The sequence below is a fragment of the Mesoplodon densirostris genome, chromosome 19, assembly GCF_025265405.1.
Source record: "Mesoplodon densirostris isolate mMesDen1 chromosome 19, mMesDen1 primary haplotype, whole genome shotgun sequence".
Taxonomy (NCBI): domain Eukaryota; kingdom Metazoa; phylum Chordata; class Mammalia; order Artiodactyla; family Ziphiidae; genus Mesoplodon; species Mesoplodon densirostris.
Genome location: NC_082679.1, coordinates 8,171,585 through 8,199,222, shown reverse-complemented (window position 1 = coordinate 8,199,222; position 27,638 = coordinate 8,171,585). Strand labels below are relative to the sequence as shown.

Below are 27,638 nucleotides of genomic sequence, written 5' to 3'. Positions count from 1 at the left end.
AACCCCTGCTTTATTTTTTATTTAATTAATTTATTTATTTATTTATGGCTGCATTGGGTCTTCGTAGCGGTGCACGGGCTTCTCATTGTGGTGGCTTCTCTTGTTGCAGAGCATGGGCTCTAGGTGCGTGGGCTTCAGTAGTTGTGGCACGCGGGCTCGGTAGTCGTGGCTCGCGGGCTCTAGAGTGCAGGCTCAATAGTTGTGGCACAGGGGCTTAGTTGCTCCATGGCATGTGGGATCTTTCCGGACCAGGGCTCGAACCCGTGTCCCCTACGTTGGCAGGCGGATTCTTAACCACTGCGCCACCAGGGGGAAGCCCTCGTTCCACTTGTTTAAATGTAAATTAAAATTTTAGAAAAGGAGGCTATTGAACCAGGTGACCCATTCTCTACGTCTACTTAATGGACTTCAAAAGTGAGAAAAACTCAGAGGAAGGTGTCAAATGAACTCTTTATTTGGAGGACCTTTGAGTTACTGAAGTGTCCTGCTAGCAGGCAGAGGTAAGGAGGAACATATCCTTCCAGTTTCCCAGCACAGATCAGGGTCGGGAGGTGAGGGATGGAATCCAACAGAGGGAACCTCCCCGAGCAGCCCAGGGCAGAGCCACGCGGAGGCAGGGGGCTTCCAGGAATGGCTTTGCGGAGACCCGGCTGAGCCGAGGATTTGGAAGAACCCATCCTCTCTCTCTTTGCATGATGTCATTTCGAGGGGGATTAATTCTCTGGGGGATCAGCTTGCTCTAAACCTTGATAATCCAGATTTGTGATTTAATTCAGTGGTCTGAGTATCTGACACAAGGAGAAGGAAGTAGGAGGCTAGAGAGATAAAAACAGACTGTGCTTCCAAGAAATCAAGGGTGGGGGTGCGGTCATCTCATTTGGATGCCTCTTTAATTAACCAGTTCCATGCCCAGTCTTATCAAGAATGCTGTTTCTACCCTCATGATTGATCCATGCCTCCTTCTACTGAAAGAAAGAAACTGAGGAGATTTGAAGCAGTTGAAGCAAGAAGGGGGAAGGGTAGACTCTGTGCTGAACTCTTTGAGTCTAACAGGGGAAAAGACTACTTTAACCCAGAGGAACTGCGGGAAGAGACTCTGGCAGGTCATAGGGATTTAGGATTACGAGAAGTCAAAAGATGTCATTAGTCTTTGGAACTTGGGGAGCAGCAATTAGACTGTTCTGTTCACATTTTCACACGCAGACTCTTCCTTCTTAAACTAGTTCCAGAGATGTAACCCCTACCCCATCTAACCCCTACGATAACCAAAGCTATCGTTTCTAGTCTAACCTCAATCCATAGCACTGCAGTGCCAGTCTCCCACCCTCTCTCCTTTGAGGGCCCTTGGGGATGTGGTCCTCCACTAGGGCTTGATCCATGTTGACCAGGTGGAGAGTGACGGGGGATTCCAGAACCTCCTCAACGAGACATCATCTTCACAAACTCTGCAAAAACAAAATTTCTGGTGAGGCACCTCTTTGTTGGTTTTTTTTTTTCTTTATTTGATTTTTAAAATAATTTTTTTATTGGAGTATAGTTGATTTACAATGTTGTGTTAGTTTCAGGTGTACAGCAAAGTGATTCACTTATACATAGAGATATAATCATTCTTTTTCAGATTCTTTTCCCTTTAGATTATTACAGAATATTGAGTAGAGTTCCCTGTGCTATGCAGTAGGTCCTTGTTTTTTATCTCTTTTATATATAGTAGTGTGTGTGTATGTTAATCCCAAGCTCCTAATTTATCCCTCCCCCCTCAGTGAGGTACCTATTTGTAAGAGTAGCTGCCATTATTTTTTCCAGCCTTTACTATGTGTCAGGAACCACCGGTGATCTTTGGGAAATTAATAACTTGACCCTCTATGCCTTGATTTCTTCATCTACAAAACGGGAATCATAGGATTGCTATTTACCTTCTATGATTTTTAAGATGGTTAAACAATATAATGCTTAGAAGACACAGTCGGTGTTCAATAAATAGTCATTATGAGTCTCTGATTTCAACTTTTCAACCAATCTTGGAGGGGTAAGTACCGTTTTACAGGTAAGCAAACTGAGGCTGGTGAGGTTGACCAACATGGCTGAGATCACGTGGATGGTGAATGGAGAACCCTGGAATGAACCCAGGCGGTACTTGACTTTGCTGGGACTCAATGTCAGATGGACTTATTGGTCCCACCCAGGTCTCGAGGCCCCTCTGTCCTTCCCTGGCCTGTGATTGGCCTGAGGAACTATTTCCTCAAACCATTGTACCTCTCCCAGATTTTCACTGATACCTACTCTGCACCTCAGCCTGGCTAGATCCAGCAGGCATCCAGCAAACATTTGCTATGTCGCAGCCATGCAACAAACATCTACTAAGTTTCTGTGCTGGGAATTGCACAGCAGAGATGGGTTAGAGAAGCTCCCTCTGCCCCACAGGAATTTACAACCCAGGAGGCAAATGTAACTCAAGGTCTGCAGTCATAACTTCCTTTGGAGAGGAAGAGAAAAATCCCTGTATGTCTTCACAGCTGGGTCTACTACACCAGATAAGGATGAAGGGAAGCTTCTTAGCAGAGGTTGCAATGGCATGAACTCCTGAGAGATGCATAGGATTTGAAAATGCATTGATAACACGGGAAAGGTGTGGTAAGTGGAAGGAACATCAGGGAGAAAGGAACAGAAGTTGGAGAACACAGAGCAGTACCAAGTGTGCACCAGAGCATAAAAATTCAGAGTGGTTGTAGAAGATAGAGGCTGGGTGGGTGGGTCACTGGAGCAGCATCATGGATGCACTTGAATATCAGACTAAGAGTTTGAACCAGAGAATGTCACGATGCGAACTTGACGTGCCCTATTGATGTCTCCCACAGAAATGATCCCCCCTCCCATCCGCTATTTCTCATTTATCCAATCACTCAAAACACATGTGCTGAGCTCTCTGCTAGGAATTGGGGTATAATGATAAAAGATTTAGTCTGTGGCCTCAGAAGGAAACAGGCAATCAACGATTGGAAGCTACTGTGATGTCATGTGCCAGTATCACTGCAGAGGCATGCGTGGGTGTTACGGGAGCACCGAGGGATGCCGAGCCTGGTAAGAAAGATGGGGCCCCAGCCAGGGGCATAACTAAGACTTAGCCAGGGGAAAGAGGAAAGGGTTTTACAGACAAGACATGAGCAATGAGAGCAAGGGGTCCTTAGTGCATGATTTCTTTTAGTTTTTCTCTAAAATTGGGGAGAAAGGTATCATCTTTACTCCCATTTTGCAGATGCGAAAACTGACACTAAAAGAGAGGAAGTGACTAGGATAAGGCCACATAGTTACTAAGAGGTGATCCTGAATTTGAAACCCATGAATCTGACCCAGCATCCCAGCGGCTAACTAATCCACTCTCCTTCTGATGGGACATTTTTTTCCTATGACAAAGGCATCCAGGGAACAAAGAAGGGATGGGAGAGGTGGAGTAGGAATGGGCTTCTGGACAGGGTGTTCCAAGGAGTGGCCAAGACAGAAACCAGGAGAGGTGAGAGGCACTGAGCTCTTGGAAATGACATGGGCAGAAAGGGATGAAACAAACACCTCCAAAATCTAACTCCCCTCCTCCAACCTCAAACTGGGGGAAGGGTGAGAAGGAATGGCCGACTTGCGAAAAGATCACACTGGGGAGATGGAGGTGGCTGCCCCACACAACATCACCTTCAAAGTCGACGGTGCCATCTCCGTTAATGTCGGCTTCCTGGACAACCTCAGAGATCTCCTGGGGAGTGAGCTTGTCTCCCAGGAGCCTCTGCATGGCCTGCTGCAGCTCCCCCAGGGTGATCTCCCCGTCTCCGTTGGCATCAAACTGAATTGGAGCACAGGGGATGATATTAGCAACAATGACCACAATAATAATAATTAATAATAGCACTGTTTATTGATCATTTACTGTGAGTCAAGAACTCAGCTAAAGATAACCAACAAGGACCTACTGTACAGCACAGGGAACTATACTCAGTATCTTGTAATGAACTATAATGGAAGGGAATGCAAAAAAAAAGAATATATACTTTATATATATATATATAAAATGGAATACATACAGTTTTATATATATTTGTATAACTGAATCACTTTACTGTATACCTGAAACTAACATGACATTGTAAATCATTGTAAATTTCACCACTGTGGGCCTGGGTCCAATCCCGGTTGGGGAACTACAATCCCACAAGCCACGTGGTGTGGCCAAAACAAACAAACAAACAAAACTCAGCTGAGAGCTTTTGCACATTATCCTCTAAAAGTCAGCTCCTTGAAGGCAGGTTCAAGGAGTCTTGTTCCTTGTTCCATGCTTAGCCCTCCCTATGCTGCACACCTTTAACTAATCCACTAGAAAGTCTTAGAACATAAGTTCTATGTCCAAACACATCTGGGAGCCAACTGCCTTTCTACAGCTACATTGATGCTAACTAACCTGGTTCAAACCACAATCATCTTGTGCCTGATTATGGCGACAGCCTCCTAATTGGTCTTCCAGCTCCCACTGTGGTCCTACATAATCTGTCCTCCACACGTTGGGACTTGACATTCGTGTTCATTTAAAACACCAATCAGATCTTGTCCGTCCCTGGCTTAAAGTCCTCCGATGGCTTCCTATCCCACTCAGAAGAAAATCCTGACACTGCTCCGTGACACGCAAACTCCTATGGGATGGGGTCCTGCCTTCAGCAACTCTTGTTTATTTCATGCTACTCTCTATGGCTCATGCCTCTCCAAGTACTCCAGGCTTGCTCTTCCTCAGACATGCCTTCCTGCCTTTCAGTGTTTGTACCTGCTGCTTTCTAATCCTGGGATGTGATTTCCCCTAGAGCAGTGCACTGCCCAAAGGAAATACAGTGTGAACCTCATGGGTAATTTAAATTTTTCTAACAGCCTCCTACCGCACATACACAAATTTTAAGGGAACAAGTGAAATTAATTTTTTATAATTGATTTTACTTAATCTATCTAATATATCATTTAAACAATTTAAAATGTAAGCAATTTAAAAATTGATTTAACCATGTAATCAATTTAAAAATTATTAATGAACTATGCTACATTCTCTTTTTTTTTCTGGCATCAAACCATTTTATTTACCCAACGTCCTTCTCCTGGCCGGGATCTCTCCAGCTTCACAGTCACTGAAAAGCTGTTATATTCTTTTTATGCATACTGGATTTCATAAGACTTAGTATAATACCATGCTAAGGACTTACTTAGTATGTCCTTAGCATGGTTAGTTAACACACCTACCCTCCAAAGATACTTAAACTAAGCTACTAAATCTTAATCCAGCGTGTATTTTATACTCACAGCACGTCTCAATTCAGACACTAAATGTTATCAGAAATACTTGATTTGCATGTAGGTTTCATGAAGTATATAGTTGAAAAGGTGGATTTGCATACCCAAGTTGTTCCAAATGAAAGTTTTCCAATAATTGCACTGAGTATTCATTTTTAGATTCAAATGAATTGAAATTATATTCAATTGAATACAAATGGAAATTTAATTGAAACTAATCAAAATTAAATACAATTATGTGTATGCAATGGAATATTACTCAGCCATAAAAACGAATGAAATAATGCCATTTGCAGCAACATGGATGGACCTAGAGATTATCATACTAAGTGAAGTAAGTCAGAAAGAGAAAGACAAATATCATATGATATCACTTATATGTGGAATCTAAAATATGACACTAATGAACATATCTATGAAACAAAAACAGACTCGCAGACATAGAGAACAGACTTGTGGTTGCCAAGGGGGAGGGGGTGGGGGAGGGAAGGATTGGGAGTTTGGGATTAGCAGATGCAAACTGTTATATAAAGGATGGATAAACAAGGTCCTACTGTATAGCATGGGGAACAATATTCAATATTCTGTGATAAACCATAATGGAAAAGAATAGGAAAAGGAATGTCTATATATGTACAACTGAATCGTTGTGCTGTACAGCAGAAATTAACACAACATTAATTAACACAACTATACTTCAATAAAATTTTTAAAAATTAAATACAATTAAAAATTCAGTTCCTCAATCACACAAGACACATTTCAGGCCAGTGGCTACCACTGTGGACAGAGCATTTTCATGATCACAGGAAGTTCTATTGGACGATGCAGCTCTAGATCTTTACATGAAGCTGAGACAGAAAACCACACAGCTAGTAGGTAGAGATCTTCCTGGGATTTGGACCCATGTTTGCCTGACTCCAGGGTGTCCCCTTCCGAACACTATACACTTCTTTATTTCTGCCTCACATAGTTGAAAGCTCTCTGAGAGAGAAGAGCATTTTATCAAGGAATCTAAGTGAATTTCAGCAAGCCCCTTACCCTCCCTGGATCTCATCTTTTTAAAGCATCCCTACAACAAGTAGTTTCAACCAGATGATGTCTTGCAGCTTCTTTCTGGGATCTCAAATTCTTGGATTCCCTCTTCCCATTACAGGCATGAGGATTAGAGGTTCTAGCATGTGTTTTGTAGATTGCAGGATCTTGGATAAAGTATGCAATGTCCATGAGCCTCAGTTTCCTCATATGTAGTATTGGGATACATGACTACTTACTCCTAATGTTATTTGTGAGGACAAAATTAGATGAAATAGGTAGAGGACCTTGTGTATTGCAAGTGCTTGAAATATGTTATTTTCCTTCCCTATAAATCCCACCATAGTTAGAAAAATAACTGGTTTTGGTGGGTTCTGTCCATGGTTAATGGCTAATCATTAGACCTCTTGGGTCTCCCTCAACCACCTCCAACATTATGAAACTTACTTCCTTGAAAGCATCTCGCATCTCCTGGACACCAATCATCCCAGCTGTTTCTGCAAGCAATTTGGGGGCCATCAGCTCCACAAAATCGTCAAAATCTACACGGCCACCCACTGAGGACAGAAGAGGCAGGTCTAGTGAGATTCCATATGCCCCCAACCCTCCATTACCTCACTTTGCCCTTCAACTCTGTTCAAGAAATAGATCTGCTCCAATCTCTCTGCCTTCTAAGAGCTTCCTTTCTTAGCCAGCTCATGCCCTCTTGTCCCTCTCATCTGAACAGGAGTGGATGGGGTGCCGTATGGTGGAAGTAACTAACTGTTGGTGTGACCTTGAGAAAATCTCTTAATTGGTTCAGATCTAGGTTCCCTCATCTGAAGATCTGGAGAAGGGAGAATATGAATTAAGTGGGCACTCAATCCCTTCCAGATATGAATACTATCACCTCCTTGAATTCAGCATTGTTTACTCAGTAACATGCCCAGAAGCAAACCCCGTAGCAATTTTATCCCAGCTTCGATGACAAAATCAGCTTGCCTCCATCTAAAAACCCATCTTTTTTGTAACATTATTCACCAACATTAGGCTCCAACTCCAAGTTTGTTTCCAGCATCAAATACAGCTCCAATGTTGCCCTCCACTGACAAATCTTAGTGGTGATAGTAATAACTTACGTTTAATAAGCATTTACTAGAGGCTAAGCCTTTACCTGTATTAACATCTTTATCCCTTCCTTTCTACAATCCCACAAGGTAAGGAGTGATATCATCTTCACTGGGTGGATGGGGAAACTGAGACTCAAGAGTGGGGGCCAACTCCACTTCTTATATGACTACAATTAGTAAATAACAGAACTGGGACTTGAACCCAAATCTATCCCTAAAAGTCACGCTTTTAACCACTTCAAATGCTGCCTCCCTAAGTAGAGTCTGAACTGTTTCCTTCCAGACTTCTAGCCCCTCTTCCCTCCTCCTTATCTCCAACTCTACTCTCAACCTCCATATATCCTTCCTAGTTCCACCCTTAGCCCTTCCCTAAGCCCAGTCATTCCTTCCACCCCCTGGCCTCACAGTTCATGCGGATTTGCTGGCCCAGTTCAATCAGTTCCATCTCCGTGGGCATGTAACCCATTGTCCTCATGAGATTCCCCAAATCCTTACAAGAGATGAACCCATCTCGGTCCTTGTCAAACTCAAGAAATGCTTCCCGGAGCTCTGAAAGTTAAGAGAGAAGAACTTTGGGGAAGTTGAAACAGTCACTGGGGAAGAGTAGCATGCCTTGAAACTATCAATGAGGTACTGACTAAAGACTCCTCGAAAAAGAATACATTATAAAAATTTTTTAAAGGAGTGATGTATGAAATGTGTTAGCAAAAAGACTAGTTCCTGAGACCACTAAATGATAGCACTGAAGTCCTTCACATTTTTGGGTGAAGTTATGGGAAACTTCGAAACTACCAAGAGAAAAAAACAAGTTTGGACTCATCCTAAAACTCAGGCATCATTTGTGGGTCTCTGAGACCCTTGGGCATGGGGATGGTTTCTAAACAATTGGGGAAGTACTTAAACTGCCACAGAATCACAGTTGAGTGGGAAGAGAGGGTGTTGTAAAATTTTCATGTCAAGGGGTTTACATTGAAATGCACAAGGGAACAGAGAGCAGGTAAGTGGGTGGATGGCAAAGTGGGGGCATTTAGGGGAGAGAGCTTTACCTTCAATCTCATCTGGTCCCAGGGGTCTTTCCTAGAAAGGAATGCAGGGGGCAGGGGATTTGGAGAGAGGATCAGGGATCCACATTCACTTCTTGAAACACATCTCATCCTCATCCTTTCCTGTTTCTCTTCCCTTCTTGCTCCCGTCTCCCCCTCTCACCTTCTTTCTCCCATCTCCCCCTCTCACCTTCTTTCTCCCATCTGCTGACTCCCATTCCATGGCTATTTGTTCCTCCTGTTCTTCCTCACCCCTTCTCATTTCCTCTCTCCCATCCTTGAATCTTGGTCTCTCTCCTCCTGCCTTTCCCAAATAGACATCCATCCTGTTGTGCCGAAATGTGTCCTGGAGGCCATGGAATCCAATCCCCTTCTTCTCCAGATGAAGAAAGCCAGACTTAGAATCACAGCTCACATACTCAGTTTGCTGACTGTGCCAGGCTTCCACAATCATTTCATTTAAACGTCTTTGAGGTAGAGCCAAATATCATTCCCATCTTATTTAAGAGGAAGTCGAGGGACAGAGAGGTTAAGGAACCTGCCTGAGGTCACACAGCACCTAAGTGGCAGATCCCCTCCCAAAGCAGGGAGACGTTAAATCATTCCTTTGAGGTCATGCAGAAATTCAGGTGCATTGAGAGCTGGGATTTGAATGCAGGTCTACTGGCTGCCAGGTCAGAATTCTTTCCACTATACCCCACTGGCTGTTTTTTCCACCTGCCTCCATGCTTTCTCTCAAGGGTTAGAATCCCCTGGCTGTGGAAGCTGTGTTCAGTGGCACCCAGGCAGGATGATCATTGCCAGCATGACCAATTGCTAAAACCTTTCATGTTGCCACCACCCACTCCTGGACATAACTGAAGGGTCAGGCTTGGGTACGTGGCACATCATCTGGAAAATTCCATCAACCCCTGGCCTCTTTCACCCCCTTTTCTCCCTTTATCCTTGGAGATTTTCCCCCAGCTTCTCTTTCTTACTATCCCCTTCTCCCCAAATCTCTCTCAATCTTTCTCTCTCTCATGATCTTAAAAACTAACAATTAAAATCATGACCGTTGGAACCAAACAGACCTGACTCTGCCATTTACTAATTGTATAAGCTTAAAGCAAGGGACTTCATGACTCAGAGCCTTAGTATTCACGTCTGTAAAATAGGAATGAAAGTCTTATGGACCTCATGAGTCATTCCGAGGATTAAATGACATCAGGAATGCAAAGCCCTTTGCACAAGTCTGGGCACACAGCGATGACTTAATGAGTGGCATCTATTGTTATCACCACCTCCGTCATCATCACCACCGTCATCACTATGGGTGTCAAAGAAAAGAATGAGGATGATCACCAACAATGACATCATCGTAGTTCCCCTTTCCTTTTTCTTTTTCTTCTCCTTCATCTTCCACCTTTTGGTCCTGACTTCTGACTTCACCCTCACGCATCTTGCTGACCCACGTGTCCCCACGATGCTCCCTGGAATTCTCCTACCTTCTCAGTTCATGCTCTCCCCACCGGCTCCCCTCTCGTCCCTTCTCTTCCCCGCATCCCAGCTCCCTTTGCCCTGCCCACCATCCTCCCTCATTGTCCCCAGACTCACCCGCTGTTTCTCAGCGATGCCTTTTCTTAGGAAGATGCAGGCGGGGCCCATGGGAAACTGCATGGAGGGGGCAGGGCAGAGCTCACCAGGCGCCAATCTCAAGACGGCTCCCCCCCTTCCTGTCCCCCGTCGTGGCTCTGACTCCTTGTCTTCTCTACCACTCCTTTGCCAACTCTTCCTGCCTCTCTTGGCCTCTCCCTCGGTCACCTTGGCCCCCTTAGAGCTGTGACAGCTGGGTCAGAAATCTCTACTCGGGTTGGGGAGGGATCACAGTTGTTCCTGCCTCCCCATCTGGCTTGAGAATGGAGGCGGAGCCAGTGTCAGGCTCTGACCTTTTATCCCCAGAATAGAATTGGAAGGATAGTTTTGAAAATGAGGATTAGAGCAGAGGGCATCGATTCGCACAATGTTTCAACAGGCATGTTGAGGGATCAGTCTAAGCCTGGCCTCTGCTGGCCTTTGTGTGTGTGAAGATGGAGAGGACATCTGGCCTCCAGGAGCTCTAGGGTAACTCAGGAATGTGTGTAAATGAGCAGAATGCAAAAATTGCGTGATAACCTGACTTCAGGAATAGACATGCACAGTGGCTCAGAGGGGGATATTTGCCCTTCCTGTTGCTCCTCTCGTCCCTTCCTTTCTTCCTGAATAGTTCAGGGGGGAGGGGCGAGGTAGCCATCCAGGCTGGTGGGGGTGGTCAGAGCCCAAGGAGGCCATGAGGGTGCCTGCACGGAATGGGGAGGGGACTGGGGGCCATCGGTGTGGGGAACGAGACCTTAAATAGGAGAGTGGAGCAAGGGGTAGTCGCCACAATTCTTTCCACTATCCCCCCTCAGGCAGGGGGGTGGGGGGGTGGAGGTGGCGTGCAGTCCCGCCCAGAGCGTCAGGGCCTGGGAAGGTGAGGAGGAACCCATGGAAGAGCAGCCTGGTGTGGAATACTGGAGCGTGAGCTGGGTGATGAGGATGTCTACACGCAAGTCTCACATCACGTAGGGGAAGGGTTTGCACCATGAGCAGAGTGAAGGCAGCGCTGCGTAGGGTGTTGAAGCCAGATCATGGCGAGAGGCAGCCCCACAGGGGTGGGATGGCAACGGAGAAGGGAGGTTGGTTACATGTGGGATTGTATGGAGGCTAATGGGAATCAGGTTGCTCGCTGCTGGAAAAGGGAGTTCCTAATGCAGTCTAGAAAGGGGAAAAGGTAGAATGAGCTCTGTGGTGTTGGATTGGAACGGGAGGCACTGGTATATACTCGTGGATTTCAACTTACAGAGAGGGATATACAAAGAAACACAGACGTCACTGTGTGTGTAGGGACATGGGAACATATATTCTCTAGCTAAGAGGACACAGAAGCAGTGACACCGCAGCATTAATGAACACCTCTACCATCCAGATCCTGACTTCTAAATACCATTCTCCACTAAATAGGAACCAAGTCTCCTAGAAGCAATGGCTGATTTCATGTCTGGAGCAGGACAAGTGTTAATATTAGAAGATGAGCCTGAAATTTACATCTTCTTGTGCCATAAAGCAAAAATGTGCTCAGAGTTATGGAGGCATGTCAAAAGAACACAGAGGTCAGCTTGAAGAAGCTCCACTGGCCATTTGAAAATTAAAACAAATTATATAGGATAAATAGGAAACCAGGAGTCCATACAAATATAGATAAGGGGAAAGTTTGATATTTACACAGCTCAAAGTACCTCCTCACAAAATACTAATCTCAAAGGAGAGTCCCTTTATAGTGGGGAAACCTGGCAGACACTTTTTCCTTTTTTAAAATATTTCTTTATTTATTTGGCTGTGCCAGGTCCCAGTTGCGGCACTCGGGATCCTCGCTGCCGCGTGCAGGATCTTTGTTGAGGGCGTGTGGGATCCAGTTCCCTGACCAGGGATCGAACCGGGGCCCCCTGCATTGGGAGTGTGGAGTCTTAACCACTGGACCACCAGGGAAGTCCCTGGCAGACAGTTTCTTAAATGATTAAAATGAACATCATCAGTAACATAACAAACCAAGACGACACATTCCAATTCATATGCAATTATGAATTTTTGCTCCTGCAAACCTCCCTGCCTCCCCTCCTGCAGACTCTTCCCAAAGCCCAGCTCCAAGAATCATCTCCCCTTGATTGGTTCCAACAATTTTTAGAAGGAGGAACAGGATTTCACCAGGGGGAACATGGTCTCCGCTGCTCCCCTCAGCTCCAGGCTCATCTCTTGAGGGTCTGCAAAATCCAGCCGTCAGCATGATCTTTTCACCCCTAGACCGTACTGTGTCGCTTCTCTGACTGCAGGATAAGGTCACACCCTCCCAGGGGCACACAGGCCGGGCTTGCCACGAGGCACTTTATTTAGGTGGGGTCTGAGTGCAGGGTCTCTTGCAGACTGCCCAGACCCAACCCTGGCCCTCCATTGCCTAGATGGTAGACCTGAGGAAAGTAACTTACATCCCTGTGCCTGTGTCCTCATCTGCTTAATGGGGACAATAAAAGCACCTACCTAGCGGGGTTGTCATGAGGGTCACTGATGAGTGAGGACATCCCTGCCCAGCCCTGGCAGAGGGACATGGCAGCCCTGGCTGGCTGAGTGTGTTCCCAGGGGCCCTGCAGGGGCATGGCGAGGAAGGGCATGTCCCTGCCCCTCTTTCCTCAGGAAGACCCCGGTCCACGCCTAAGGGAGCCGTGGGGATCCATGCAGAGCCGGACTGTCACTGGAATCCCCAGACATACAGTACTTAACACCTAATCAAACATTTTGCCTTAAATGTTTTATTTGAACTTGATAAATACGGATGCACATTAATTGCCAATCCTTTAAGGAAGAGATCTTTCAACTATGAGAAACAAACCCCATTTTTACAGTGGTGTGATCACAACAGGATTTTGTTATTTTTTTCTCCCACCTCCACCCCACCCCCAGGACAAGAAGCTCAGTTAGGCAGCTGCTGCCCTTGGTTCATTGGTTAAGGGTTGTCAGGGTGGCTTTCTCTTGTGACTCTCCTGGTTCGTTCCTCATGGTCACAAGGTGGCAGCCTCAGCAGCAACCATCACATCCACAGTCAGGGCAGGAAGGAAGGAAGGGCTGCCACAACCAGGTCTCCTTTCTGATCAGGAAAACTAGCACTGACTATACTCCAGGCACTGTGCTACGGGCTGGGGGATGTAAGGATGGGGAAAACAGATAGGTCCACTGCCTGCCCTCACAGGTCGGGTCTGGAAAGCTGTGCTGAGGATTCAGAGGCCAGGCGTGGTCACTAGATGGCGGGTGGCAGAGCTGGGAGTCTCACACACAAGTCACCGCACTTAACAGTCTCCCAACAGGATGGGAACCATCCTGGAAAGGTGTGGGGCCTGAAGCCAGACTGCTGAGTCAGAAGCCTGGTGTGGTCCTCCCAGCAGCAACCCTGGGGAAGCTACTTCCCCTCTGTGCTTCCTCATCTGTGAAACAGGCTCTCGACGTGCCTACCTGGTAGGACTGCTGGGAGGTTAAAGGAATTAATACAGAGAGTTTGGATGGCCCCTGTCCAACAAAATAGCCATTCGGCACATGTGGCTATTTAAATGAAAATTAAAAATTGAGTCCTCAGTCATACTGGCCCCATTTCAAGTGCTCACCAGCCACATGTGGCTGGTGACTCTCACACCGCCCAGCGCAGACGTGGCACATTTCCATCACTGCAGAGAGTTCTACTGCAAGGCCCTGGTTTCGACAGTTGAGACACACTGTTACACGCTATCAAAGGATGAGCTGTTATGGCTGTACCCCCAGAGCCCAGCACGGACACAGAGCAGGTGTTCAACAATTATTTATTGAAAAGAATGATAGAACCCCAGACCCCGGCTGAAACCATCCCCTCCCACACGCACACCTGACTATCAAAACCCGCACCCGGCAACACCAGATTGCTGAGCACCTGAGGCGACACCCCTGGGCCCCCTCCGCCCCCAGCCCCCGGGGAGAGCAGGGGGCCTAGTAGAAATCTTCCAGGTCGGAGTCTGCCTCTGCGCCTTGCTGGTTCTGAATCTGACTTTGCTTCCGGTACAGACAGGCCACCTGAAGCGAGAGGGTGGGTGGTGGGAGGGTCAGAAGCCCTGGGGCTGCCCCACCCCCTTCCATGCCAAGCCAGGCCAGAGCCCACCTTCTCCAAAAAGTAGGCCTGGCCAGGCAAGCCCACCCCTGAGCCAACCACCCACCCTCTACCGCGGGCCTCACCTGGGCACTGGTGGTGGCCTCCTCCGGCCTCTTGTCCTCACGGACGCAGATAAACCGAGGGAAGCGGAGGGAGATTCCCTTCTCGCTATCCACCTGCGGAGGCGAGGCGTGGTGGGTGGAGTGGTGATGGGGACCAAGCAGCAGTCCAGCCTGCTCCCGGCAGCAATTCCCCATCCAAAGTCTCCTCCCCACTCCTACGCCTCTGGCCTGTTTCCTGATCCATAAGCGATGGATCGCCGCTCCGCGGAGCAGGAGGCTGCGGTAGCTGTTGTTATTATTATTAGGGCCAAGGGGTGGATTCTAGAACCAGACTGTGAGGTTCAAATCCCAGCTCCCACTCTCGAGAGCCTCGTGACCCTGGGCCAGTTACGCTCCCTGGGGCTCTATTTTCCCATCTGTAAAATGGGATGGTCAGTGTCTTGGTAAAGATGAGTGTGAACAAGTGACATGCCTGCTTCACCTAAATGCTCGATAAATGTTGTTCCCATCTCTTTATTACCAGGGGCCCCCGACTTCCCAAGACGGTGCAAGAGTGAGAAATTTCAAGAAGGAAACTAGATAAAAAGTATGAGTTTTGCCTTTACATGGAAGTCAGCTGCTAAGCAGAAAAGCACATGCTAGCTTTTGAAGGATCAGAAAAAAATCCCAAAGGGAGTATGCACTTTAAGATTTCCTGTTCCTCAGTCAACTATACTTTAACAAAAAACAAAAAACAAAAAACCTTCAAATTGATGTTTCTAAGAATCCATAAAGAGAAAACAATATAATTTGCATTTTAACAATGTTATTAAGATTTAGGATCTCTGTGGATTTTAGGGTTGAACACTTTGGTTGACAATAAGCTGAATTTTTGTGCTAATAAAAGACATATCTGTAACAGTAAAAAAAAAAAAAAAATTTCCTGATCTTCGGAAGGAGGATGCTAAGAGCTGTCCTAGTGCCGGTGGGGGAGTGTTTCCCTGGGGACACTGATCCTCTAGCAGATGCGGAGGACAGAACCACTAAGAGAGCAATTAGCCAAGGAATGTTAAAACTCGGTAGCGTGAAAATTAACTACAGTTGAGAAAGAAACACAGTAGTGGACCTAAATGCTCAGCAGGAAGTATCCTAAATTTTTACTGAAAAGAACTGTTTTCAAAAATTACTTAAGAGCGGAATGTGAGATTATGATATTTAAGAAAGAGATTTTTAAAAAATGATACCAATGAACTTATATACAAAACAGAAATAGACCCACAGACACAGAAAACAAACTTATGGTTTACCAAAGGGGTCAGGGGTAGTGAGGGATAAATTAGGAGTTTGAGATTAACAGATATACACTACTATATATAAAGTAGATAAACAAGAAGAACGTACTATATAGCACAGAGAACTACTCAATATTTTGTAGTAACAAAGGGAAAAGAATCTGAAAAAGAATATATATATGTATGTATGTGTGTATATATATATATATAAAACTGAATTACTTTGCTGTACACCTGAAACTAACACAACATGGTAAATCAACTATACTCCAATAAGAACATAAAATTTAAAAAATAAAAATAAAAAAATTTTTTTAATCAAAGAAAGCAATTTCACGGTTTTCTTTCTACTCCTGGGGAATTTTTTTTTTTTTTTTAATGAGACTTTGACCTCATTATCTGAAACCCAAATAAAACGCAAGCTCCAGTCTTCCTAAGCATCACCCAGGAAGCTCAGACATGGGCTCCAAGATCCCCTCCCCCCGTTTCCCCACCCTCCCAGCTGGGGTTCCTTCGGAGGGTCTATTCCAGGGTCCCCCAGTTACTCACCAGGCCCCGGGCAGCCGGATAGATGGGGGAGAGGGAGAGGTCTGCACACTTCACCTCCCACACGGTGCTGGGGTCCAGCCAGTGGTCGGGGGCCACGGCGCCGTCGGCCCGGACATAGGAGCGTGGGGCGGGCAGCACCAGGGCCTGCAGCCAGTGGCGGGAATAAGGGAGAGAGGGTCTTGGATCTCAAAGTCAAGGCTGAGGGGAGGGTTGTGGGGGGCGGGACTGGAGAGTGAGGAAAGAGGGAGGAAGACGGGGGAAGGGGATAGATACAGATGCCCCTCCAAGTAAAAAGCTGGTGGTAGGTGGAGCCGGGGGGTGATAGGGGAAACGGGAGAAAGGAAGAAACGACAGAGACCCTGGGAGCTGAGACAAGAAATTAAAGGCAGAGAGTCAGAGAGAGGAACCGAGACCCAGAGACGGGGAGTCAGAGACCTGGGTGGGGGGACACCAAGAATGGGACAGACAGGGCCAGAGACACCAACACACAGGAAAGCCAGAGCACGCCCCAAATGCCTGGGACCGGGACAGCAAACTCCGCGATGACTAGGGGCTCCATTGGCATCCTAAGAGCGAACTCAGGGAACGAGCGACACGCCCTCCCTGAGCCTGTCTCGGGCGCGGCCGAGGCACTGAGCCTGGGGAGATGAGGCTCCCTGACCGGAGGCTCTGGCCGGTAGCTAGCAGGGCTGGGACGGGAACTTGGACGTGCTGCACTCGGAAGCCAGCTCTGCAGCGCCGGGCCCGCGCCCCGAGCCTCCCAGCGAGAGCCCCAAGCGCACACGTTGGTTGTGGCGGGGGGGGGGGGGGGGGGGCTCACCTGGAGCCTCTGGTGATGCTCCTCTAGCTCCTCGTCGCTGAAGCCTGTTCCGAGCTGCGAGGAGGACGGAGGTCAGAGGCTCCACGTCCTCCCAGCACCCAGCCCCCGAGGTTGAGCCACACCCACTCCCTTCCCGCTTCTGCGGCCCCCCAGCTCCCGGCACCTTGCATATGGCCTGCAGTTCCTCGCTCTCCTCGTCGTAGGCAGCCAGCAGGAAGCCCCCGTACCGGCCGGCCCGCTTTCCCCGGCCCAGGTAGGCGCCGATCACCACGAGGTCCAGGGTGTCGCCCACGCCGTCCAGGTAGTCCTTCTTCAGCTGGGAGGAGGGAAGGTGGGGGATGAGGGTGGGACGCTCGGGTGTGGCTCCACCGCTGGAGCTTAAGCACCGAGTGAGGAGGGGCTGGGTGAGAAGACCCATGACAGTCACCGTGTGGAGACTGGACGTGGAGCAGGTTTCTAGGCTGCAAGGGTTGATGAGACAGGGGACGCAAATGCGAAGAGGAGGCGGGATCGAGGGGACAGGTCAGGCGGGGAGACCTCGGGGGTCACCCCGGAACCCCCCTCCGTTCGATATGGAGACACATTCCACTCCTTCACACAGAGAACATTTATCCATTCATTCCAAAAACGTTAATTAAGTGCCAACTGTGTGCCAGGCAGGAGCTCAGCCATGGGGATACAACAGTGAATATTTCTTGAGACTGGCAAGGTTTGTACCTGCACAGCCGCTTACAGCTTAGTGGGGGCAGGACGGACCATAAACGACTAAAAAACACACAGGGAGGGATTTCCCTGGTGGTCCAGTGGTAAGACTCCACACTCCCAATGCAGGGGGCCCAGGTTCGATCCCCGGTCGGGGAACTAGATCCCGCAGGCAGGCTGCACCGAAGATACCATGTGCCGCAACTAAGACCCGAGCAGCCAAAATAAGTAAATATTTAAACAAACAAACACACACACACACATAGGGAAACCCTGTCCACAGGCTCCGCCAGCTCAGCGCCCAGCTATCTCCCGCTTGGGTCTCCCGGCCCCCTCCTCACTGCTGACTCTCTGCTCAAGCTCCCATCACCTCTTACTGGACAGCTGCCTTCGCCTGCCTGCTCCCACTTCTGCCCAGCACCCCCGCACCCGTCCACCACCCACAGAGTGGCCGGAGGACTTGTGCCAAATGACAATCAGACCAGGTGACTTCCCCCTTAAAACCTCCGCTGGCTTCCTGAAACCCTTGGAGGAAAACCCAGTTTTCTTTTACCACCCACTGCTGGGTGATCTGGGACCCACTCTCTGCCCTGACCTCACCTCACGCCTCGATGGTCCTCGACCCCTGCACACACTGAGCTTGTTCCTACCCCAGGGCCTTTGCACTTGCTGCCCACCCCCAACCCCCACCTACATGCTCCGCCCCTGATCTTCACATGACCGACCACTTCCTATCATCCATGTCTCGACCCAAACACTGCCTCTGGAAAGGCTTTTCCCAATCACCCAAAGTACTGCAGACCCTCCCTGGCCCCAAGTGGACTTGCTTTCTTCACAGCACTCATCACTCCCCGACTTTATCCCGTTTGCATCCTGGCTGACTTCCTGGCGGAAGGCAAGCTCAGAGGGAACAGAAAGCTCCTTGGGCTCCCTCACCCCCACATCTGGGGTGCCTAGCCGGGGGGCTCTCCACCAGTCCTTGGTGAATTTGCTCATGGTGACTCACTAAGGGAACAGAGCCAAGGCTGGCTGCAGTGGGACGTGGGAGGGACTGAGCAAAGGGCTGCGGGGCTCAAATGGGGTGACTGTGGGGACTGGGCATGGACCACCCAGCAGGGGCAGGCTTCTGGTCCCCAGCTCAGCAAGAAAGGGGGTCGGGGGCAGGCTGCACCTTGAGCCAGTTGTGCGACCTCTTGGCGATCTCGTAGGTGGCGTCCACATCCAGGGTCTTCACCATCAGCCCCTCGCAGGAGTCTGGGGGACACATGAGAGCCCTGTGAAGCCCCGGCTCACAGCCTCACAATAGACGCAGGCAGGGTTCTGGTCCAGTCGTCCAGGGTGGGGCTGGGATGGGTGCAGATCTTGGGGGGTGGGCGGAGGGGGCACAGACCTTGGCGGATGCCCTCACCTTTCACCGACTGCTCCAAGAACTCGGCGATCTGGTCCGTGTCCTTGGTGTCCAGAGAGGTGGCAAAGACAAACTCGCCCTCCGTCTCCACGAAGTTCTCCCGGAGCAGCTGCCGGCGTCGCGAAAGGGGCTCACGTACCAGGGACTGTGGGGCAGGATGAGAGAGATGGGACAGCATCGTGGAAATAAAGAGAAGAAACCCCGACCTCGGGAGAAGCAGGAAGCAGATGGGTCACAAGTCATCATGTGGCTTATGGAAATGAGTGTGAAGAGGGGCATTATTTTATATTTTTGCCAATTCTCTAATGTCTGGTTTAACAGAGGTTGGATTCTCACATCTGCTTCTGCATTCGGATGGCTACAAAATGTCGTTCAGGTTGCAGGACAGGAAGGAAATCTCCCTCACACAGATGTTGGGAAAGGGAGGGCCTCACGGTCCACATTTTGAGAACCACTGCCCGAGTGTGGCCTCCGGGCTCAGTGATGAAACTCTAACCGCTGGTTCCCAAGCTCTCCCCCCACCACCTCAAGTCATGCCCCAGCTGACCCGGACACGATGCCAGAACTCACCTCTCCATTGAGGTAGATGAGGTCGAAGGCGTACAGACACACCTGCACCTGGATCTCTGCCGCGTCCACCTCCTGGGTCAGGGCAGGATGGAGACCAGGAGCGGGGGAAGGTGAGATGGGGCCCAGTTGGGTCCCTTCCCACCATGCCCGAGGCAGACACCCCGGTCACCTGCCATGCCCCCCTTCTCCCCAGCCAACAGGCCGCACACCTGTGAGGGCAGCAGTGCTGCCAGCCACACGCACTGAACTGTGATGGCTCTTGGCTAATCCCAGCCACCGCATTCACCACTGCTAGGTATCTGCTCTCCCAGCCTCCCTTGCAGCTAATGGGGGGTGACATGACACAGCTCTGGCCAATGAGAGTAAAGAAGATTGCTGGGGTGCAGGTTGTGGGAGCTCCTAGAACAGGTCTTTCACAATAAAACAGATGTTGGAAAAGAGGCCTTCCCTCCTTCCAACTTGGCACGCTGGGATAAGAATGCGATGGCTGGAGCTGTGGCAGCCACACTGCAAAAGGCTGCGAGAACTACAACCCAACTGATAGCTCTGTCTCTCTGGGACTGCACAGGACTGGGTGGAAGATGAGGGTAGGCAGTGGAGGGGGCGCAGAGGCTACCTTGCGTTTGCGGGTGGTGAGCACTTGGAATGGCTGGATCTGCTTCTTTTCCCGGTCCCAAGCCACGGCTTCCGTGTCCAGGATGAAGGATGTGACTGACGGGAGTTTAATCTGAAAGGTGAAGAGGGGGACCCAGGGCTGGTGAGAGGTGGCGGATGAGGCCAAAAGACAGACGCAGGGAAACAAATATCTTTTTCCTTCTGTAGCTCTGAAGATCCACTGACAAACTGACGTCAACCTTAAAGAGACACACGTGAACACAGACCCCTTCTCTTGCTCCCCACCGAGAGGGGAAAAAACTATGTTTTCTGAGGACTTACTATTTGGTCCCCCATGCTGGAGTCAGCCAGGGGTGGTAGGAGGTACCCAGAAAAGCACTAACTTTCTTTGTGGGAAGGGATAGAAGCTGGAACCCCTTTCCTGTCTGTCTGGAAGCGTGGTGGCTACTTGGAGACCATAGGGGACAGGCATTGGGATGAAATGGAACCAGCCAAGGACAGTAGAGGGCAGAGGACCAAGCTGAGTTTGGGAGGACCCTGGTGCTCAGCTGAGCCAGCCTAGGGCCACCCGCCTTCAGATTTGAGAAGAACAGAACATCTGCAGTTGTTCCGTTATTTGCAGCCCAACGCACTCCAATCTCCTTCCCATCAACCCCTGCTGTGCCGAGCTGGCCTGGCTGGGCCTCAGTTCCTTGCACCCGTAAGTGCAGCCCCGGCCCCCATCTGAGTGAGAGGCAGCGGCAGGTGCCCACCTTGTGGATGCGGCTGATGATATCGGGGTACCTTCCGGTATTGTCCTCCTGATTCCTGCTGAAGATCTTCACCTCCCCACCTTCCAGAACATGGATCTGCCACAGGGGGGGAGCGGAGAGGGTCTCAGGGCCAGGTCCGCCCCCGGGGCCCCCTCCTTTCTCTTCTTGACTCCACTTTCATTGGCAGACGGTTCCAGAAGCTCTGGAGGAGGTACTGGTGCAGAGATCTGAGGGAATCCTCTCCTTGGTTCAAACAGCACCTCCCAGCCGTGTGTGTGGAAGCCCCCGCCACCTCCGCTTCATCTCCAATCCCTACCCTCCTCCCCATGCAAGCACAGGTACTTGGCTCTGCGCGTACGTATGACCTGTCTGGATGTTGTTAGGCCGTAAACATCATTCTGGCTTTTATGATTTTAATTTATTCATTTTACTACGTCTGGGCCCCAGTCCTTGAGTAGTGCTACACATGTGCCACCCAACACGTATATTATCCCAAGAAATAGTAGTGTGTGTGTATGACGTAATATGTGACTTTACATATGTATTTTTAAAAATCACTGCCACTATGGTAACTCATTTTGTTCATCTTCTCAGCACTGTATTTCAAAGATCCATCTGTGTTGTTAAGCATCTACTGAACCCACTGTGTGTAGCCTCCTCAAGGCACCACAGGGTGGCGCCCACCAAGCTCGCTTATCCATCCCCAGGTGAGGAACAGGGCGGAGCCGGCCCCAACTCCCCCCAGGACAGAAGAGCCGCAAGGAGCATCCTTACAGCCCAGACCAAGGCCATCTCCGGCCCTGGGAGGCACCCGTTACATTAATACACCCACCAGCAGGGCACGAGTGCAGCCGATGCTGCTTGAGCTCCCACTGCCGAGGGTCAGGACTGTGATGATATTATCAAAACTGATTCTCAGAGAAGCCAGTCAGGTGGCTATGATCGCGGATTGCCCGGAGGTGGGAACTACAGCCCCAAGAGATGTGCACGACCGGACGGGTAGTCGTGGCAGAGGCCGGCCGGCCTGGAACTCAGGTCTGAGGGACCCCATGGCCCTGCTCGACGGCATGCCCCTTTCTGCAGAAGGGATGTGTCCACCCCCTTACCTGTGCCCTCTGCCCATCGTATTTGTACTCGCAGGTGAAAGCTGCCTCCTCAAAGCGCCTCAGGACCTCGCTGACGCCCCGGGTTGGGTGGGCCAACATTGGTTTCAGGGGGACCCCTGGGGGGGTTGCGATGAGAGTGAGGTCAGGTAGACGGGGTGGGGGGGGCACATTAGGGTGACAACCTCAGGATGACGAAGTGACGAGACAGAGGGAACCTGGGTGGCTGAGCCCTGGAGTGCTGTGCAGCCCCTCCCTGGCCTCCTGCCTCCCTCTGGACTCTTATGTACAAGAAAACGAGAGTCTGTCTGTCTGCCTGCCTCGCCTTTTGGGGTATCTCTGATGTAACAGCTCTAATACAGAAGCGGGAAGTCCGAGCAGAAAAGCAACGGCTTTTGGCACAGGGGACAGGACTGACTTTGGAGGAGGGTCCTGGGCTTCTGAGACGGGTGCTCTCTGGGCAGCGGGCCCTCCCACGGCCGCCCTGGAGGGCAGAAGCCAAGGCCAGGTGGAGGGAGCGGAGCAGGAAGGCGGCCAGCCCAGCGCCTGGGGCCCAGGGTGAGGCCGTAGACCGACTGCAGAGGGGCCCGTGGGGCTGGTACCTGGGCTCAGCCTGCAGTGCTCCGGGAGCTGCTCCAGACTGTGCTCCAGCAACACGGGGACGATGCGGTCCAGGTCGGGCACCTCGCTGGGGTGGGGGGCGAGAACAAGGTGGGACACGTGTTTCTAGAACCCTGCTCTCTGGCTGCAAGATCCACCTCTGCGGGCCACCTGGCCCCAGGTCTACTCCCGCCTATCCCCGACTCCTCTTGTTGCCCCGTCTCTTGTCGTAGTCCTCCCTCAGCGTCACTATATATCACTCTGACTCTGGCTCCCTCGAGCCGGGCCCGCCATCGCTCCCCAGTCTGTCATCATGAGACGAGCGATTCTCTACCTGGGCTACATGTCACAGCCACTCAAGGACGTGTTCAAAAAAGTGTTCCTTCAAGGCCAGCCTCCACCTGCAGAGATTCTGATTTAACTGGTCTGGGCAGGCCTGAGAGCAACAGTCTGTAGGTGCCCACACAGGGGCAGAGTTAAGGCTGCCGCCCTGGCCCCAGAGGCTCTGCAGGGCTTGTCTGCCTTGTGTACCCAGCACCCAAGGGGACTGGCCCAGAGCAGGTGCCCCGTGGGCATTTGTGGAATGGCTCATTTGCCCTCCTGCCGCTGACATTCCCTCTGGGCTGTCACCGTCCCGCTGGGGCCAGCCCTGGGTCGGTAGCCAGCCAGGTCCCTCCACGCGGCTCTCTCTGGAGCCCTCACCATCACTCCACAGACGTCCTCTCCGTGACTGTCACGACCCCTCACTGTGCGTCAATCACCAGCCCCCATCTGGGGCTCTCGTGGCCTCTCCACATGCGCAGTCCTGTCTGGAACTTGCAAACCTCTTGATACCTCCTCCTCTGCTCTGTGTCAGCATCTCTCCCTGTCCCTGTGTCACTGGGCCTTCACTGCTGGCCCTCTTCCCGACCTCTGTCATCACCCCTGTGCCCAGCACCAGCCTCGTCTGGATCGCCACCCAGTGCTCTGTCACTAGCCCTGTGATGGTCACGGATGCTTGCTGGCTGCTGGCCCCTCCCACTTCACCCATGACCCCTCGGGCCCTGCCCACCACCCCCCTCTGGCTCCCCCCACCCCTCTTGCTCTGCCCAGGGCCCCTGGAACTCACCAGAACGTCTGCTTCAGGATCATGCCTTGCTCCTCCAGCCATGTCTTTCTGGCCTCTGCTGTCTTGCCCTTCCCAGCATCCACCACGGCTGGGGGGAATTCTAAGACAAGCCCCAGCAGAAGAGGCTTTGGGATGGGCCCAACCCCGCTCAGCCACCCGAGTCCACAGTGGGTGGTGGTGCCAGGAACAGTGTCCGCAGGGGAGAGAGCCTGGAGTGGCAGTGGGAGGTGGGAACCACGTGTAGGGGTGGGCGTGGGCGTGGACTTCTGACAAGGAGAAGGGCAGCCAGGTTAACTCGAGTGCTGGGCACGGGGCCGGCCACGGGGGCTCACCTTGACCTGGCGGGGTGAGGCTCACGGCCTGGGCGAGGGCCGCCAGCACCGACTGCTCTGCCAGCCCGAGGCGCAGCCGTCCACTCAGGGCTCTGGGGAGACAGCAGGTAATGGGGAGTGGGCTTGCCCGTATCTGTCCGACCCCGCCCTCTACCCCTTGCTCCTCTCTCCTCCAGTCTCCCTTACCTCGACCCTCTCCTCAAAACCAGAGCCAGAAGTGACCTGAGATCACACAGCCCCACTTAACAGAGGAGGAAACTGAGGCCGGCCAGTAACCACCGTGACCGCTGGCAGCGCCTGCGGACAGAACTAGGGGCCTTGCAGGCGTCTCCGCCTCTCTCCTCAGCTGCCCTCTGAGAAACTGGACTGGCTCGGGGAAGGTGGGGCAGGGCCAGAGCTGGGCCTGGAACTGGAAGGCAGCCTGCCCCAGGGGTGCCAGAGTGTGATGGTCAGGAACCTGTCCCCGCCACAGGCCTTGCTTTGAGCCAGCGACCTCAGGCAGGAAGCTTCACCTCCCTGGGCCTCCATCTCCCCTTCTGTAAACTGGGGTGAGGCTAACAGGGCCCACCTCCAAGAGCTGCAGGGAGGAAGAAAGCACGTGGCATGGGGCAGGGTACCCAAGAAACACTCCAACGACTATGTCGGACAAATACTTCAAGGACGGCTACCGCTTGGCTACCCTGCTTACTGTCCCCACTCAGGCCAAGGCAGACATCACTAATCAAGCGCGGCACTCTTCACCCACGAGCCCCCACCCTTCTCCAGGCAGTGCTACTGAGAAGAGGAGCCGGCTGCGAAAGGAAACCTATGTTCCCATCCCGCCCCCTCAGGGCCCAGGCTCCTCTCTCACGCTGTTCTCATCCAAGGGTGGTCGCGGCACCAGCAGTGATACAGCTGCCAGTCCCTCTCCACCGTCACCTCTCCCCACCCTCACAGGCCTCCATACTCACCTGGCGATGAATCGTGCTTCTGAGTGGCGGCAGGCCACAAAGAGGCCTTTGATGACGTCCATCTTCTTGGCTGTGGACTGAAGATACGGGGGAAGGGCAGTCAGTGCCTGGGGTGAAGGGAGGGGAGGGGACCACACCTCCCCGCCAACCATGCTGCCTGGGGAGCTGCCACCCTTGGAATACCTGCCCCCCATCCCCCCCCCTCGCTCCCCCATCCCACGGCGGCCGCGTGCTCACAGAGCGGTGAAAAGCTCGCTCTCTTCTTGCCTCCCACCCTAGCTTTGCTCAGCACATGTCTGTGGAGCCGTGACCCACGGCCCGCACTAGATCAGGGCTAGACTCTCAGGAAGAGGTTCCCTCGGTCTTGAGAGCAGCAGAAGGAAAGGAAGCTCTGATCCCACAGGCAGGACCAAGGCGATCCAGCCCTGAACAGTCTAACCAGAGCCTTTTGGGTCCCCAGGGGAAAAGGGTCTGGAGAGAGGGTGAGCCGCCTGCCTACTCACAGCGCTGCCGGCCAGCTGCGCGATGTCCCGGAACTTGGTGAAGACGCCGGCGGCGGTGAGGGCGGGCGGGGGCAGCACGAGCCTCTGGGTGCTGCGGCTGCTCTCGGCCACCAGCCCCACGTCGCCCTTCTCGGCCGCCTCGGCCCGGACCGACTCGAGCTGCCGGCCTTGGGGGACGGAGAGAGAGGGTGCTGAGGGCAAGGAGAGGTGTGGCCACATGGCTCCTGGCTCCAGGCGGCCTGGATGATGAACCCGTCTACACCAGAGGGGATGTCTGGGGTGGTGTCATCAGTGTGTAGACGGGACTTAAAGCCTTGGGGTGGAATGCAATCACCAGGGGAGCAAGTGAGAAGGCGGCCAAGGGACCCTGTGCCTGCCCTCCAGTTGCTCACTAACGTCCTCCAATGGGCCTTTGCTTGTTTTCTGTCACCTTATCCTTTTGAAGTCATCAATTTAAATACAGTGGAGGTGTTCTGGCCTTACTTATTGTCTAGGCTGGGTCCCATGGGTGCCCCTTGCTGTAAGAGTAGGCGGCTGGACCCCTATGTTCATGGCAGCACTATTCACAATAACCGAAACATGGTAACAACCTAAATGTCCATCAACAGATGAACGGATAAAGATGTGGTATATACATACAGTGGAGTGCTACTCAACCACATAGAAAGAACGAAATAATGCCCTTTGCAGCAACGTGGATGCAACTAGAAATTATCATACCAAGTGAAGTCAGACAGAGAAAGACAAATACCATATGATATCACCTATATGTGGAATCTAAAATATGACACAAATGAACTTATCAACAAAACACAAACAGACTCACAGACACAGAGAACAGACTTGTGGTTGCCAAGGGGAAGTGGGGGTGGGGTAGGGAAGGACTGGGAGTTTGAGATTAGCAGATGCAAACGATTATATATAGGATGGATAAACAAGGTCCTACTGTATAGCACAGGGAACTATATTCAATATCCTGTGATAAACCATATGGAAAAGAATATGAAAGAGAATGTATATCTATTGGGTTGGCCAAAACGTTTGTTTGGTTAGTGAATACATTGTTCAATAAAATTCCTGGTGAAAATGAAAAATGTCTTTTATTTCTACTTAAAACCGAACGAACTGTTTGGCCAGACCAACATATGTATAACTCAGCCACTGCTGTACAGCGGAAATTAACACAACATTGCAAATCAACTAGACTGCAATAAAATACATTTTTAAAAGAGCAGGAGGCTGGGAAGGTGGAGGCAAGTTATCACAACAGCTCTGCCTAGCAGTTCTCAACCTATCAGAACCACAGGCCCTTCCCAGGACAGACATTTTGTGTCACCCCTCTCTACTCCGGAAGAAATGCAGAGATGACACAACCTACCCACACGTATCAGGTCAGCACAATGCCCCAACTCATGTACAAAGGAAACAGAGGGAAAGCAATTCACAATGAAACAGCAGGCATTTCAATCTCTGGCCACTTGGCCAGAGATTTTTTTTTTTTTTTTTTTGACAACGACCTACACTTATCTATTCCATAGCATCGCTGATACGCAAAATACAAAGCAGGTTCTGGTGTCTGGATCTACCCCAACTCACTTCCAAAACAATTATATTCCAAAGCTTTATCTGGAAGCCACGAGGACACATGACCGAGTTGCCAGGCCCCGTGCCTGTAAGTGGTATCGCCTGACCAACTCTCCACACCCCCTTGGGCCAGGCAGCCGAGGGGGGCCTGAGGAGACACGTGCGAGCGTGAACACGGAAGGGCGGAAACCGCCTCAGCCCCGCGGTCCCGTCTGGCAGGGAGGCCGGGCGGCACTGGCTGCCGCCTACTCTCTGCTCCTCACTATGTCGGAAGGAGAAATCTTCCTTCCTTTGCGCCAGCGTGGCTGGGTTTCGTGTTACTGGCAGAGGGAAGTATCCTAGTGGACACAGTCTGCAGCGGGTCTGGTGCGATGTCAGCACCTAAGGAATGTGTCTTGCGTGAACGCGTGGGAGTGTTCTGATCTCAGCTCCTCTGGCTCCGACGACCCCATGACTCTCTCCCATTCCCAGCCAATCTTCCTCAGGCACC

General features: G+C 51.1%; 2 protein-coding genes across 4 annotated transcripts in view; both read right to left on the bottom strand.

The window, feature by feature from the left end:
- Window positions 1-850: 850 nt before the first annotated feature.
- On the bottom strand, window positions 851-10,367 carry CABP5 (calcium binding protein 5). 2 transcript variants are annotated; one of them, XM_060085163.1, is made up of 6 exons: window positions 10,094-10,367; window positions 8,504-8,534; window positions 7,863-8,006; window positions 6,796-6,905; window positions 3,682-3,829; window positions 851-1,445 (listed from the first exon to the last, which is right to left on the bottom strand). In XM_060085163.1, the coding sequence occupies exons 1-6, from the start codon at window positions 10,154-10,156 to the stop codon at window positions 1,420-1,422; spliced, it is 522 nt and encodes a 173-aa protein (XP_059941146.1). In that variant the 5' UTR covers window positions 10,157-10,367; the 3' UTR covers window positions 851-1,419. The 2 variants fall into 2 exon arrangements, with proteins under 2 accessions (XP_059941146.1, XP_059941147.1); XM_060085164.1 differs by having other exon boundaries at window positions 7,953-8,006.
- A 3,536-nt stretch (window positions 10,368-13,903) lies between these two features.
- Window positions 13,904-27,638, bottom strand: part of LIG1 (DNA ligase 1) — a 41,097-nt gene continuing 27,362 nt past the window's right edge. For both annotated transcript variants that reach the window (XM_060085149.1, XM_060085148.1), the window contains 16 exons: window positions 25,565-25,731; window positions 25,062-25,138; window positions 24,112-24,203; window positions 23,780-23,879; window positions 22,674-22,759; window positions 22,075-22,190; window positions 20,969-21,064; window positions 20,218-20,328; window positions 19,602-19,673; window positions 19,032-19,176; window positions 18,795-18,877; window positions 17,085-17,237; window positions 16,922-16,975; window positions 16,102-16,245; window positions 14,303-14,395; window positions 13,904-14,143 (listed from right to left, as the gene is read on the bottom strand). In XM_060085149.1, coding sequence (XP_059941132.1) covers window positions 14,060-14,143; window positions 14,303-14,395; window positions 16,102-16,245; window positions 16,922-16,975; window positions 17,085-17,237; window positions 18,795-18,877; window positions 19,032-19,176; window positions 19,602-19,673; window positions 20,218-20,328; window positions 20,969-21,064; window positions 22,075-22,190; window positions 22,674-22,759; window positions 23,780-23,879; window positions 24,112-24,203; window positions 25,062-25,138; window positions 25,565-25,731 — 1,673 coding nt within the window. In that variant the 3' untranslated portion in view covers window positions 13,904-14,059. The remainder of the gene's footprint in view (window positions 14,144-14,302; window positions 14,396-16,101; window positions 16,246-16,921; window positions 16,976-17,084; window positions 17,238-18,794; window positions 18,878-19,031; window positions 19,177-19,601; window positions 19,674-20,217; window positions 20,329-20,968; window positions 21,065-22,074; window positions 22,191-22,673; window positions 22,760-23,779; window positions 23,880-24,111; window positions 24,204-25,061; window positions 25,139-25,564; window positions 25,732-27,638) is intronic.